At 34.2% G+C, this 13988-nt stretch overlaps 1 protein-coding gene and 1 long non-coding RNA gene across 2 annotated transcripts; one reads left to right on the top strand and one right to left on the bottom strand.

Moving 5' to 3' along the window:
• Positions 1 to 9243: 9243 nt before the first annotated feature.
• Positions 9244 to 11667, top strand: LOC140181978 (uncharacterized). The gene is made up of 2 exons (XR_011877707.1): positions 9244 to 9743; positions 11182 to 11667. It is a non-coding gene; the product is annotated as an uncharacterized lncRNA (long non-coding RNA).
• LOC112777276 (gibberellin 3-beta-dioxygenase 1) lies at positions 10983 to 13640 on the bottom strand. The gene is made up of 2 exons (XM_025821613.3): positions 13132 to 13640; positions 10983 to 11704 (listed from the first exon to the last, which is right to left on the bottom strand). The coding sequence occupies exons 1-2, from the start codon at positions 13638 to 13640 to the stop codon at positions 11119 to 11121; spliced, it is 1095 nt and encodes a 364-aa protein (XP_025677398.1). The 3' UTR covers positions 10983 to 11118.
• Positions 13641 to 13988: the final 348 nt, after the last annotated feature.

The following is a 13988-nucleotide window of genomic DNA, read 5'->3' on the forward strand; positions in this document are numbered from 1 at the left end:
TGTTTCTTTTTCTTTGTAAACTGGATGGTTCTGGATATATTTTCTGAGTTATCACGTGTTAGGCATTTGAACATGTCGGTACTTCATTGAGAAATGAATTGCTCGTGTTTTGTTAGATATTCCTCACCAGGTTTCATGTGTTAAGTAATTCAGGATTTTCAAGCAGTCAGTTCTCAAATTGTGGATGTCTCTAGTTCATTAAGCAATGCATTGCCTTTTTATACTATTTAGTCAATTCTGATCGATGTATATACCCCATTTGTTTATGACTATATATAAGTAGCACTTCTTTCCATTCACTAGCGTGGTGTTAACTAAATGGAGGCGTTATTTAATTTTTTATCATTTTTTCTATTGCTGAAATTGTGAAATTGCTAGAATTTTAAGCATTGTACAGCCTTTTGTCGTAATCATTCTACACGGCCGATTCATTTACGGTGTCACAGGTGACTTTAACCAAGATTTTAAGTGGATGGTGGTTCTGATAGGCATTGGGATGTTTCTTTTCATTATGAATTGGATGGTTTGGGATGTGGTTTCGCTGTTTCATGTGTTAATCATTCGTGAATGCGTGCACTTCATTGAGATGTGAATGCCTTTTGTTTTTTTTTTTTTTGGTACTCTTCAGTAGTTTTCAAGGTGGATGTAATCCATTTGTTTTTTGCGAACAAATAAGTGACACTTCGTTTCCTTAAAACCTTAAAAGTCTCAAAGCCTATAGTAGTCAATAATTGGGTAAAAAATAACCACAGTTGTGCTTTTGTTTCTTTCAATGAATACTTCATAACAGTATCAATGCAAGTGACAAAACAGAAAAAGACAGAGTTTATTCAGTTGTGTCTAAATAACCAAAAAATCTAGCAAAGTATGACAAACCACCCACACCAAAAAATGTACAACCACAACGAAAGGATAACTATCTATCCCTAAAAGAGTTCAAAAGGTGCATGAATCTGCCACCATCCGATGAATTCTAATTAGTAGAATGCTTAAATCTTTCATTTACAGAACCATCATGATCATTATTTGTCTGAATGTCAATAACATCCTACAAGATGCACAACACAAAGAAGAGAAGAGCATATATGAATCAAGAACACCATTCCATAAAAAAATTAAAATATATCTCACTTCTAGCACATACTGGATGCGATTTCCTCTTCTTTTTTTGCATTGACTTCTTAATTGACTTGTGCAACTCTGCTCCAAGTCTCTTACTCTTCGGCCGTCCTTTGGTTTTAACTCTTGAGGGTCCCTGTATGTCATGTCCAACAAAATAGTGCAATGGCATATGGGAGTCAGGCATAATTTAATAATAGTAATTCTTTGGATTAGAACATACTGGATAAGTATTTGATTGCACTTCCTAGTTTACTTTAATAATTTCTCACCCAAATATAATATCGTACCAGATTTTTTCAATAAATAAAGTTAAAAAACATCTAATTAACAATGAAGAAAAAACATTCATATAACATGTTGTGATCAAATTGCCTACAATGCAAGAACAACCTATGCAACATACCTTAGACCCCTCTTACTCTTGAATAACAACTTCACCCGCACTCAATTCTTCATCGCCTTGGGTTGAATTGGTCACTGTGTTGTTCGATCCGCTCACCGGGGTTGAAAACTCCATGGATGATGTTGTGTGGTTCCAGAATTCTTGCACCGCAACAGCCGCTTCTTTGTGAAGGAAACACTTGGCATGATCGTCCTTGTGGGAGTTCCTGTTACCGATTGGAGAACACAACTTGAACCACAATGAAGAATGTCACCATCAATGGCGGCACGCACCGGGAAAAAATGACTTCTGGACTTCCGAAGTGAATGATTTGAAGGAGAGAGTGGTGGCACGGACTAGTGGCGGCAATCGGGAACAACAAGAACAATGCTCAACCGCAACCCAACATGTGGCGGCACGAACCGACGGGTACCAAGAAGGGAGCGCTGCTTGGATGGTTGGATGGAGGAGCTGGGCGCCGCTTGGGATAGAGGTTGAAGAATTGGGATGGCGCCGCTTGGAAGAGATGATGAAGAATCAGGATTCCTTGAAGCAACCTTCCGTGATTCCCATAGCTAACTTTTGAACGTACCATTCAAAACCATTAATTGGGATAAAAAGTAATTAATTCCAAATATTCTAAATAAAAAATGAATAAAACTAATTAAGATTATTATAATTAAATGAGTTGTTCAAATCTTGACTGGTTAAGAGTTGGTTCCATATACTTTTCCAACTTCTAAATAGTAATTAAATTACACTGAGTTTTTTTAAATCGATAGAATAAAACACAAAAATAGTTATATTTTTAAGCTATGAAGCACAGACACTTTGTTGAGTTGTCGTGTCCGCGTATCGGACATATTTTAGACACAACACTCACTAACACTCGTCTGACACGCGTGTCTGACGTGTCTAACCGTGTCTTAATAAAAAATAAAAAATTCTTCTCCGAACACGTCTAGACAAACCTAAATACCATCACGTATCAACGTGTCCAATCTTATTCTTAATATATATTTTTAAAATAAATTTAGATATAGTATATATTATTAATTATTAAAACAAAAAAATATTTTAAATACTTAATATAATTAAAATAAGATATTAAAAAAATTTAATTTATATTTTAATGTCAATAAAATATCAAATCATCATTACGATTTATCTAAAAGATACTTTACATTTTATATGTATGCGTGTCCCCGTGTCACATGTAAAATTTTAAAATTTGCGTGTCGACGTGTCCCGTGTCGTATCGTGTCCTGTGTTCATGTCAGTGTTCATGCATCATAGTTTTTAAGTCATTTTTTCTCACGTAAAAATATTTTTTTTTGAAATGTTATGCTTTTTTTTCGAAAATTTACATTGATAGTTATCGAAAAAAATTATAGTAAGTAATATTTCCGTTTTATAATAAATATTTGTTCGATTTGTATATTTTAAATTAAAAAATTATAAATAATAATATATAATTTTAAGAAAGAAGATATATAAATAATATTAATTGTACTTATTGAAGACTTGAACTTTATCTTACCAAAAAAAGTGTCTATAATTTTACTATTTTAGAACAATTTCTATGATATGAAATGGAAGGAATATTCTGCATGAGCAGTGTAATAACATGGCTACAATGAAACACAATAACAAGACTTCACCACAAAAAGATTGTTGGCTTTGCTCCTAAGCCAGTCACCAATTATTCTTCAAATTAAAGTTGGTATTTTTTTAGCTGTCTTTTTTGCTTTTATATACTGTAATGATCACTCTCATGATGGTGTCCTTTAAACTACCATAGGGATATATATATATAACTAAAATCAAAGATCTTGTGTCTCAGATATTATTTTATAAATACCTCATAAGAAATAAAATTATTTTGTCATAATCTGTTATTGTTTAGCAATAATAACTATTTCGAATTGGTCTTCTTAGACAATAATAAAGACTTTTAATCAACTGTGATTTTCGAGTCGAATGAGTATCTGCAAAGAATTTTGATAATTAAATCAGTCTAAATTAAAGAAGTATATATATAAAGATTAGGATATAAGATAGTGTTTGGTGAAGAGATAGAGACAGAAAGATTGAGACTGAGAGATAGAGATTAAGAGACAGAAATTGAAATAAATCTGAATATTCTTATTAGAAACAAGAGACTGAGAGAATAATCTGAAAAGTGTATTATTGAGTTGTGTAAAAAGGTACAATATACAAGGGGTATTTATAGGTGCTAAATGAATCAAAGTAATAAAGACATAGAACTGACATAGTGAGTAGTACGAGGAGCTGACAAGAACTGGCTAAGTACATGAACCGGATAGGCGATGTCTGATCGGGTGACAGTCAAGTAGACGAGACCGCCAACTAACTGTCGATAGAGAGTCGGATTATCCAAAACAGTGCCATCCATAGGGGTAAATCGAACATTAGGCTCAAGAGGAGTAGACTCAGTGCAACTATATGTAATCCCAGCGCGAGCAAGAAGATCTGAAGCATACTTAGCCTGAGAGAGATAGATACCATCATCGGTGGAGATGACCTCGAGACCAAGAAAATAGCTGAGAGAACCAAGATCTTTCATCTCAAAGGTACGGTGAAGTGAGGCCTTGAGATCAGAGATACCATCAATATCATCACCAGTAATGATCATGTCATCAACATACAAAAGTAAAAGAACAACTCCACGTTCGCTTTTACGAATGAAGAGCGCATTCTCATGAGAGTTAGAAGTAAAACCAAGATTGTATATGGTAGTGATGAACTTGTCAAACCATTCACGAGGAGCTTGCTTAAGTCCATAAAGTGCCTTGCGAAGGAGACAAACCTTATTAGAAGGACAAGGATATCCCGGAGGTGGTCTCATATAGACTTTCTTTTTCAAATCCCATTAAGAAATGCATTCTTCACATCCATCTGACTGAGAGACCATTTTTTAACCGCGGCAATGGCAAGAAGAGCTCTAACAGACGTAAGACGAGCGACAGGGGCAAAAGTCTCTTCATAATCAATACCATACTCTTGCGTACAACCTTGAGCAACCAAGCGGGCCTTATAATGGTCAATAGAGCCATCAGAGCGAGTCTTGATCTTGGATACCCATTTACTACCCACAACTTCCTGATCAGAAGGAGGATCAATCAGATCCCAAATGTGTGCTTTTTCAAGTGCCTGTAATTCTTCTTGCATTGCTTGTTGCCAATTTGGGTTTGAGGAGACTTCTCTGAATGTCTTAGGCTCATGTTGATGAAGAATAGTAGAAAAGCAATGGTAATCAAGAAGATGAGGAGGTGGATTCCTTACCCTAGAAGAACGAGCGGGAGGAGAAGGCATGACAGTAGGAGCAGGATCATCGTCCGGTCTAGAATCATCGGGAGATGGAGAAGGTGGAAGAACAGGAGACTGTGGAGGGTCACTCGAGATAGAATCTGTAGAATCATCACTAGGAAAAAAATCAACATTGGGGTTAGTAAACAAAGGTGACTGAGTAGTAGGAATGGACTCAAAGGATGAGAATCGAGAAAACATGTGGTGCTCCCAGAAGACAACATGACGAGATATACGAAAACGTTTAGAGAGAGGATCCCAACAATGATAACCCTTGTGTTCAGTGCCATAACCAAGAAAACAACACATACGAGCCCGAGGTTCAAGTTTACTATGTTCATGAGGCTGAAGAAGAACAAAACATACACAACCGAAAACTCGAAGAGAACTATAATCTGGGGAGGTATGATAAAGACGCTCAAAGGGAGTAACATTACCAAGAACAGAAGAAGGGAGTCTATTGATAACATGAACAACAGTAAGAACAGCTTCACCCCAAGTACGCTCAGGACACGAAGAAGAAAGGAGCATTGCACGGACGGAGTCAAGAATGTGACAGTGTTTGCGTTCAGCTCTACCATTTTGTTGAGATGTACCAGGACAAGAAAACTCAAATAAAGTACCTTGTTTTGCAAGAAAGGCTAAGAGTTTGGAATTACGGTATTCCATAGCATTATCACGTCGGAAAACCTTAATGACCTTCGAAAACTGAGTTTTAATTATAGTGGCAAAGTTGATATAGATCTGAGGTAACTCATGGCGATTAGTCATCAAATAAACCCAAGTAAAACGGAATAATCATCAATGAAAACGACAAAGTATCGAGCTCCGCCCATAGAGGCAGTGGGAGCGGGGCCCCAAACATCAGAGTGAATGAGGTCAAAAGGAGAGCAAGCAAGAGATGAATTATTGTGAAAAGACAAAGCAGGTTGTTTGGCAGTTTGGCAAGAAATACAATCAAAAGATTCATTTGGAACCTGACCTAAAACACCCTGAGAGACAAGAGGACGCAGTTTTTCTAAGGAGGTGTGGGCAAGACGCTGATGCCATAAGTGGAGGGTAGAGGGAGAAGAAGCAGCACAGAGATTTGGCACAGGAGGAATATGAAGATTCTCGAGTTCAAACAACCTTCCGACCTTACATCCAGTCCCGATGATTTGTCCCATCCGAGGATCCTGTACACGACAACCAGAAACAGAAAAAGTGACTTCAAAACCCAGATCAACAAGTTGACCAACAGAAATAAGATTGAAGTTTAATTTGGGAATATAATAAGTATCAGGAAGATTAAGAGTTGACTGGGATATAGAACCCTTATGTGTTACGTGCAAGAGGGAGCCATTTGCAGTATTGACAGAAGGTCCATTTGTAGTGGTAGACATGGACGAGAAAATATTACGCAATGGAGACATGTGATTAAAGCAACCCGAGTCAAAATACCATTTAGAATTACCTGGAGGGGTGGAAAAAGCAGCAGGAGTATTACCAGAAATAGAGAGAAGACGCTGAAGAAGAGATGCAATATCAGAAAGAGAGACAGGAGACGAGTTGAGTGGACTAGAACGTGGTGGGCGAGTAGGACAGGCAGTAATTAAATGTCCCGAGAGCTTGCATTAACGGCAGAACAGCTGTGAACAATGGTAGCTAATATGACCTTTCTGGTGGCATGTGCGACATTCAACAGAAGGACATTCGGGAAAGAGGTGCCCAGAACGGTTACAGTTTTGACAGAATTTACCCTTTCTGTCGGTGGCAGCAAAAATATCTGGCTTTTCCATGATAGCAGTCACAAAGATCAAAGAGAGAAGAGAAAACAGCAATGTCGGAGTAGAAAATGAAAAATCGGAGTGCAGAATCGGAAAGAGCTCACCAAAAAACCTTAGGGAGGGTCCACGTCAGCGCCACGTTAGTGCCACGTCAGCGATGTGACGACACGTGGCAGTGCCTGATAAGCGGAAGGAGACACGCTGGCGACTAGGTGGCACACGGGTTAAAGGGCGGGCCGGGCCGGGCCAGGTCGTCACGGGTCAGGGTTATGCAGACAGCTTGCGTTGCGACACGTGGATGCTCCGGGGACGTTCGATCTGCACCAAGATCCAACGGCTGCTGAAGCTTCTGGATGAGAAAAGAATGGTGGTGGACAGCAACGTTCCGGCGGCGCGTGAGCGCGCATCCAGTGGCCTCTGGCGGCGTTGGAAAGCTGACGGAGAGAAGAACACGATGATGCCGGAGGTGACGAACCAAAGCGTCGTTAACAGATTGAAAAATGAGAGCAAAGAGGCACGGGTGGAATCTGGAAGGAAGATCAACCTGGTCGTGGCAGTGTCTTTCGGCGGCGCGTGGAGGCACGTCTGGCGGCGGATGGCGGCGGTTCTGGTTGCGTTGGAATCACGGCGACAAGACGAACAAGATGGTTACGGGGGTGACGAACTAAAGCGTCGAAAAGGGAACGAAAAAAGAGGCCAAAGAACACTGCCAGAAAGGAAAAAACAATGGGCTATGAACTAATATTCATCGAAGAAAAAAAAGACCTAAACTCTTGATACCATGTTAGAAACGAGAGACTAAGAGAATAATCTGAAAAGTGTATTATTGAGTTGTGTAAAAAGGTACAATATACAAGGGGTATTTATAGGTGCTAAATGAATCAAAGTAATAAAGATATAGAATCCTACAATTAATGTACAGATATACTATATAAATATAGGCGATACTAATTGATCTAAATTGATTCTAATGATTCTCTAACAATTCTGTTTGGTGTAAAATGGGAGACAGAAATTGAAACAAGAATGAAACTCTAAGTGCCAATGAGTAATAGCTCAAATGGCATAGTCTCCCCATACTCAATTAAGAGGTTGCGGGTTCGAGTTTCATATCTTTGGTAAAAAAAAAAAAGAATGAAACTCTAAGCTAATTTGTACAAAGGGTAAAATTGGAATTAATTAATTGAGATGAGGGTACTTTAGATATAAAATGTTATTAAAGTTTTAGTCTCCACCTCTAAAAATTTTAATCTCCCGTGTTCTCATTTTTTGGAGATACTGAAATACTGAAATTTTGGAGACAGAAATAAAAATTTTAATACCAGCCTCTAAATCAATAAATATGATACTGAGTTTCAGTCTCAGTCTCAGTACTTCCAAACAAACGGTACCTAAGATAACACTTTATTTATAATGTTTAATAAGAGAGATCTAAGATAGATTCAAATAGATCTTGCAGCTGAGGCCCAGCACAGTTGGCATACCTGTCCGCCTCATACAACGCTGCACCCGAGTTCAAATCCCAGCTGAGGCTGGTTGTTGGTTTAAGAACTCATGATACCCATGGTAGTGTGTGGTAATACCTAGGATTGGGGGCTGTCCAATCCACTTGACCAAAAAAAAATCTTTATTTGTGAGCTATTTGCATAATCCTACATGAATATAATCCTGACCATATAGCTTTTATACGAGAGTTGGACTTTAACAATTATATATATTTTATTATTTTTATAATTGTACAATTGAGATTTTTTATAGAATAAAAATATGTTTTTTTTAAGCTATTTTTATATTACTTTTATTAAGGAATTGAATCTGAAATTTTTATTTTAAAAAAATTATAAAAGGTATATGAAAAATATTTTTTAATAAGAAAAGTAATTGTTTACACACACACAGAAAAAAAAAAAATCTTAACCAAACAAATCTAAACGATATCCCATAACACGTCTAGAAATAGCTCATTACCATAATCAACTCCATTTGGAAAATGTTATCATGTTTGGCGACCTTGCAAAATCATATTAGTTATAATAAAAAAATGGAAGAATAATTTTAAAATTTAGATGAAAAATAGCTGATAAACGTAACATACATAAACAACTCTTTGAAATTTATTATAAATAAAAGTTCATTATTTCAAAAATTATTTTGAATTTGTCAATCTCAAGTATCAAAATAAATTTTTATTTTAAAATGCCTTCTCAAATAAAATATGTAAATATAAATGAGTTTATAATGTGTGTGTATAACTAGTTTAATAATCAATAATTTTCCCAAACATAGTTGAAAAAAAAAAAAAAAAAAAGAAGAAGAAAAAGGATAACCATTCCCCACACTCTATCCCCTTAAACCGGTGGTTCTCAAGAGTGTGGTTGGTGTCTTTAAGAAGGACAAGAACATGGAAATGCAATATCTTTCTCACAATTATTTTTCCAAAGTCTAATGATTGAAGAGAATTTATTCCCTCACTTTGTTGCCAATTCCATTTCTTTGAGTCTTTTGGAGTTTACTTTGTTTATTGGCTTCCTTACGAGCCACGCCACTCCCTTCTTTACCACACACCATGCAACCACAACTTGGTCGAGTGGAATTCATTATTCTCTTTCAGATTTAACTTGATCCATAAATTATATAGGAAGAATATCAGGTATTCTAAGATTATTCTAAGAATACTTGATCCATAATCTCTTATGAATGACTGATCAAGAGCAAAATGCTTATATTTATTGTGGAGTATTAGATTGACAGTTAAGAGCACTACACTTTAGTTATCATAGAATATGACTGGCTTAACTTGATATGACTTTCTGATTTCTCAGTATTTGTAACCAAATGATTTCATTTAGTACATTAGCAATTCTTTTGAACTTAGCTTCAATACTGTTTCTGGAAACAGCAACTTGCTTTTTGCTAGTCCAAACAACAAAATTCGACCCTAAATAGATGCAGAAGTCATCTGTGAATTTTCTATATGATCCACATCACTTCTCCAGAGTCACAGAACCCAAAAATTCTAAAATTAGAGAATTTTTGAAATTGCAAGCCATGATGCAAGGTGCTGTGGAGTTGTGCTACAACATGTTGGATGGCAGTTTCAGAGTTTTCAGTGATTAGGACATCATCAACATACACAAGGATTTGTAAGGGTTTTTCTATTATACACATGCTGAATATTCTTTATTCATGGCTGTTCTGGGTTTGTAAGGGTTTGAGCTACTGAATCATTTTATGACATGGCATCAAAATTTTATATCCGAAAGAATTAGAGTTTGATCTTTGATGAACTCTAAAAGTGAAAAAATTAACATAAGACAAATAAAGAAAAAAAAAAGATCTATGCAAAAAATAAACAAATTTAAAAGAGATTTTTATTTGAAGAAGAGTGTTAAAAATATAACTATTAATATTACCTTCTCCTATAAATTTAAATTTTTAGAATAAATAATTTAATGACACTTTGAGACCAATATTTAAAAAAAAATACTAGTTAAGAAGTTGAATATAAAAAAAAAACAAAAAAACATGATAAAAGACTTTAAACTCTCTGTTATAATAATTAATTTCTGTAGTGATTGTCATTGTCCTTTCAGAATCTTGTAATAATTTATTATATCGGTATTTTTATTAAGAGTTATCCAATAAAAAGAGATATTTGTAAAAGGTTCTAATCAGCAGAATAAAATCGTCGAGACACCATCTTGTAGCACATTATAATTATTACAATAACTTATGGACAAATTAAATAATGCAAGTGCCAAAAATTTTAAGCACAAGAATAAGTTAAATAAGATAGCTTTCTATTATTCTCTCTTTTGTATTATTTATTATAAAATTGCTTATTTTAAGAATTTAAATCGTTAAATAATTATATATCTAATAATGTTTTTGCTACTAATTTAAGTAGGAGTTGTGACGTTAGACACCTATATTTCCTGTTTTTAATTAATTAAGAAACAAATTAGGTTTGATATGCATTTTGATCCATTAAGTTATCTATTATTTTGATACATAAAGGAACTGATCGATCGATAAAAAAAAATTACAATAATAATACTAGAGAACTAATATTTTTCAACCAACATATTAGTCAATTTTTTTAAAATAATTTTATTTATGTTAAATTCTATATCCTAAATCATAAACCTCTTAATTTTAAATTCTAAATTATAAAATTATACCTTAAAATTAGTTAATATTGACTAATTAAAAATTAATTTCTAATATTTTTTTCATAAATTTATATAAAATATATTAATTATAAACAAATAAAAGCATACTGTACTTATTATATCTAAAAGGCAACTTGGCAATCGCAACTTTAAACAACACACACACACCAAAAACACTAGTACACTACTAACCTTTGAAGAATATAATAATAAAAAAAAGCATATTCAAAACACTTGTACACTATTATATATTATGAGAGTTGTTTACATCAAACCAACCATTAATATTATATATATATATATATATATATATATATATATATATATATATATATAGTCACATACATTACGTTGCACAAAGTTGAAGTGATGAAAGTGCCTTATTGAAATATTTTGCTTTGGTTCCAAGGTACTCATTCCAAGTAACTGGCCGATAAAGGGCACGTCTATTTGGGCCTATTAGCTTTGGATGTGGACGTATGTGGACATTTGGTGGGGGCCCATATAGATATGCAACCGAAAATCTTTGCCGGGTTCGGTTCACTAGCACCCGATGGAGCACACTCGGGTACGACCCATTCGACAAAATGTGGAAGAGGTCACCCATGTTGATCACAAGTCCACCGGGAAGGGGTGGCACCGCCACCCAGCCGACACCTTCCCTTAGGACTTGCAACCCGCTTACATCATTTTGGTATAGAATTGTGAGGAGAGTCGAGTCGGTATGTGGGGCGAGACCCATGGCCCGATCCGGATCCGGACAACTAGGGTAGGAGTTCAAGTGCAAGGCTGAACAGGCCCATTTGAATTCACCTTTTGGGCCGGCGGCCCATTTGAGTTCTTCTTTTGAAATGCCAAGAGAAGTCAACACCATCCACATTAACTTTTGTGCTAACTTTTTCATGGCTTCTTCATATTGCACCACTACATCACTGAAAAGACCAAATTGACCCCACAATTGGAGCTGTGTTTAGAAAATACACAACAATATTGAAAAATATAAGAAGAGGCTTCGATTCCAACAAAATAATTAACAGTGACAAATGGTGATTTGAACCTTTGGTTCAATAGATTCTCATCACCCAAAATCTTCCTCGTGGGTCCTTTCCTCTCATTATGATCTTGGATCTATTGCATTAGGATAAGGTAAGAGACTTACACATTTCCAGGTCACTACACCCTTTAAATTTTTTTAAAAAAATTATATAATAATAAATAAATAAAAAATAGTCTTTTTCTATATGAGATTTGGCCGCAATTTTCGTGCTTATTAAATAACATTTCTTTATAATTGATATTAAAAATATATTCTTGTGTATGAAATATAATTTTTTATTAGTATTTAAAAAAAAATAAATATTTTTGAAATTTTTTGGTAATAAAATAATGAAGTATTTGTTAAAATTACTTGAGAAAAAGAAGGAATATGTATAAGAAGTATATTTTGAATCTAATTAATGTGACTAACTAAATAATAATATTTCTACCTCAACCAGTTTATTAATGGTAAAGATCCAAACATAAACATTATTGAAGAAGACTTGTAATAGTGGGGTTTGCTACCGTATTATATTTGAAAAATATAATTTCTTGTAATAATTTTTTAAAAGTTATGATACAGAAAATGCTTGTTGCCACAGATGGAAGTTTTTAATGAAATGTGTGATAGAGAACCCAATTTATGTTGTAACATGGTAATTTACTAATTTTCAATACAACTATGTTAGATATATACTAAATTAGCTACTAAAATTAATTATATATTAGTATAAATATATATTAAAATATAAAATAAATTAAATTACATATGTATTTATACACAAATATATGATAACTGATTTTAGTATGTACACAATATTTTTGTTTTTCATAACATTCAATATTGCAACTTTTAATTTAAAATATGCCAATTCTTTCAATTTTTTTATGCTGCCACTTTTAAGAATAGTTTAACTAATTAATAATGTTACTTAGGAAAATTATATTTTTCAAAGCCAAAACTCGACAAGATAGTAATGAATTTATATATTAATAAAAAATTCAATCACTCACATGTTAAAATAAAATCAAATAATTATATCAAAATTTATATAAAGATAAACTTTTTATTCATCATGATTCAATTAGTTCCATATATAATCAATCAATTTTGTCATCAAACTATACTATATCATCTACTTTCTATTCATTAATTTAAACTTTAAAAAAAAATAATTTTATGATATTGTATCAAACTAAATTTCTATAATTAAAAATTTTAGAGTTCAACATTGATTAATATAAAAAAATTAGTATAAGACAAATAAAAAAAATCTATAAACATTGATAACACATGCATTATAAATTGTTGGTTACCAACCAGTGTTTGTTGTACTCATGGGGCCATAGTTGGATGAAATGTTCAAGAGGGGACTCAACAATAGTGAAGCACTCAGACCACATAAGTTTTGGGAAGAAGGACGAAATTCGGGCTCGGCCATAACCCGACACCCCATCTGGGGTTCGAGCTGCTTTGAGCTTTTGGTGAGTCGAGCATGAAAATAGGGCCTGACCGGTTTGCTGAATGTCACGAAAAAGACTCATGGGGATCCCATGATTCACAACTTGGAACACACCCCATGTTTTACATGCATTGCCTATAAGCTTTGGAGCATTTGGATCATTGAGGTTGATAATTGGGACATTCTCATCTCCATGACAAGAATTTGAAGGGTAATTAGGGTTAGGGTTAGTTATTGTGTGATCATCTTGATCTATTTGTATCCAAGCATAAGAATCTGGGAGTTCTTCTAAGGAATTGAAATCAAGGAGCTTATTGTGGTGAAGGTGCAAAGGGTGTTCTCTAAAGGCTTCGGAGAGTGAAGGCATGGTGTTGAAGAAATTTTAGAACCAAAGAAGAAATAAGTGTTTATGTGAATATATAATATATAGTTGTATGGCCAAATTAGGAATATAGGGCTAGCTAGTACTTGCTTGAAAAAACTTACTCCTTTTTAAATATATAAGATGGGGAACAAGATTTTGTTGGGTGAGTATATATAGAAGAGAAGAATAGAAGATGGAGAAGATGAAGACAATTTTATTTGTTTATTAATTAACATATATAATATAAACATAAAGAAAATAGTATTAATGGTTCATTGTGGCATAATTTTATAACTTATTCTGGCTCAAAATTAATAGAGCTAAATTTATTATGCTCGGGTTTGATAGTGA

The sequence above is a fragment of the Arachis hypogaea genome, chromosome 19, assembly GCF_003086295.3.
Source record: "Arachis hypogaea cultivar Tifrunner chromosome 19, arahy.Tifrunner.gnm2.J5K5, whole genome shotgun sequence".
Taxonomy (NCBI): domain Eukaryota; kingdom Viridiplantae; phylum Streptophyta; class Magnoliopsida; order Fabales; family Fabaceae; genus Arachis; species Arachis hypogaea.

Excerpts from the sequence above, each read along its gene's own strand:
- LOC112777276 (XM_025821613.3), bottom strand. The coding sequence starts at position 13,640 with ATGCCTTCACTCTCCGAAGCCTTTAGAGAACACCCTTTGCACCTTCAC. Across the intron at positions 11,705-13,131 it reads CATGAGTACAACAAACACTG|TGATGTAGTGGTGCAATATG; the intron begins GTTGGTAACCAA and ends TGGTCTTTTCAG.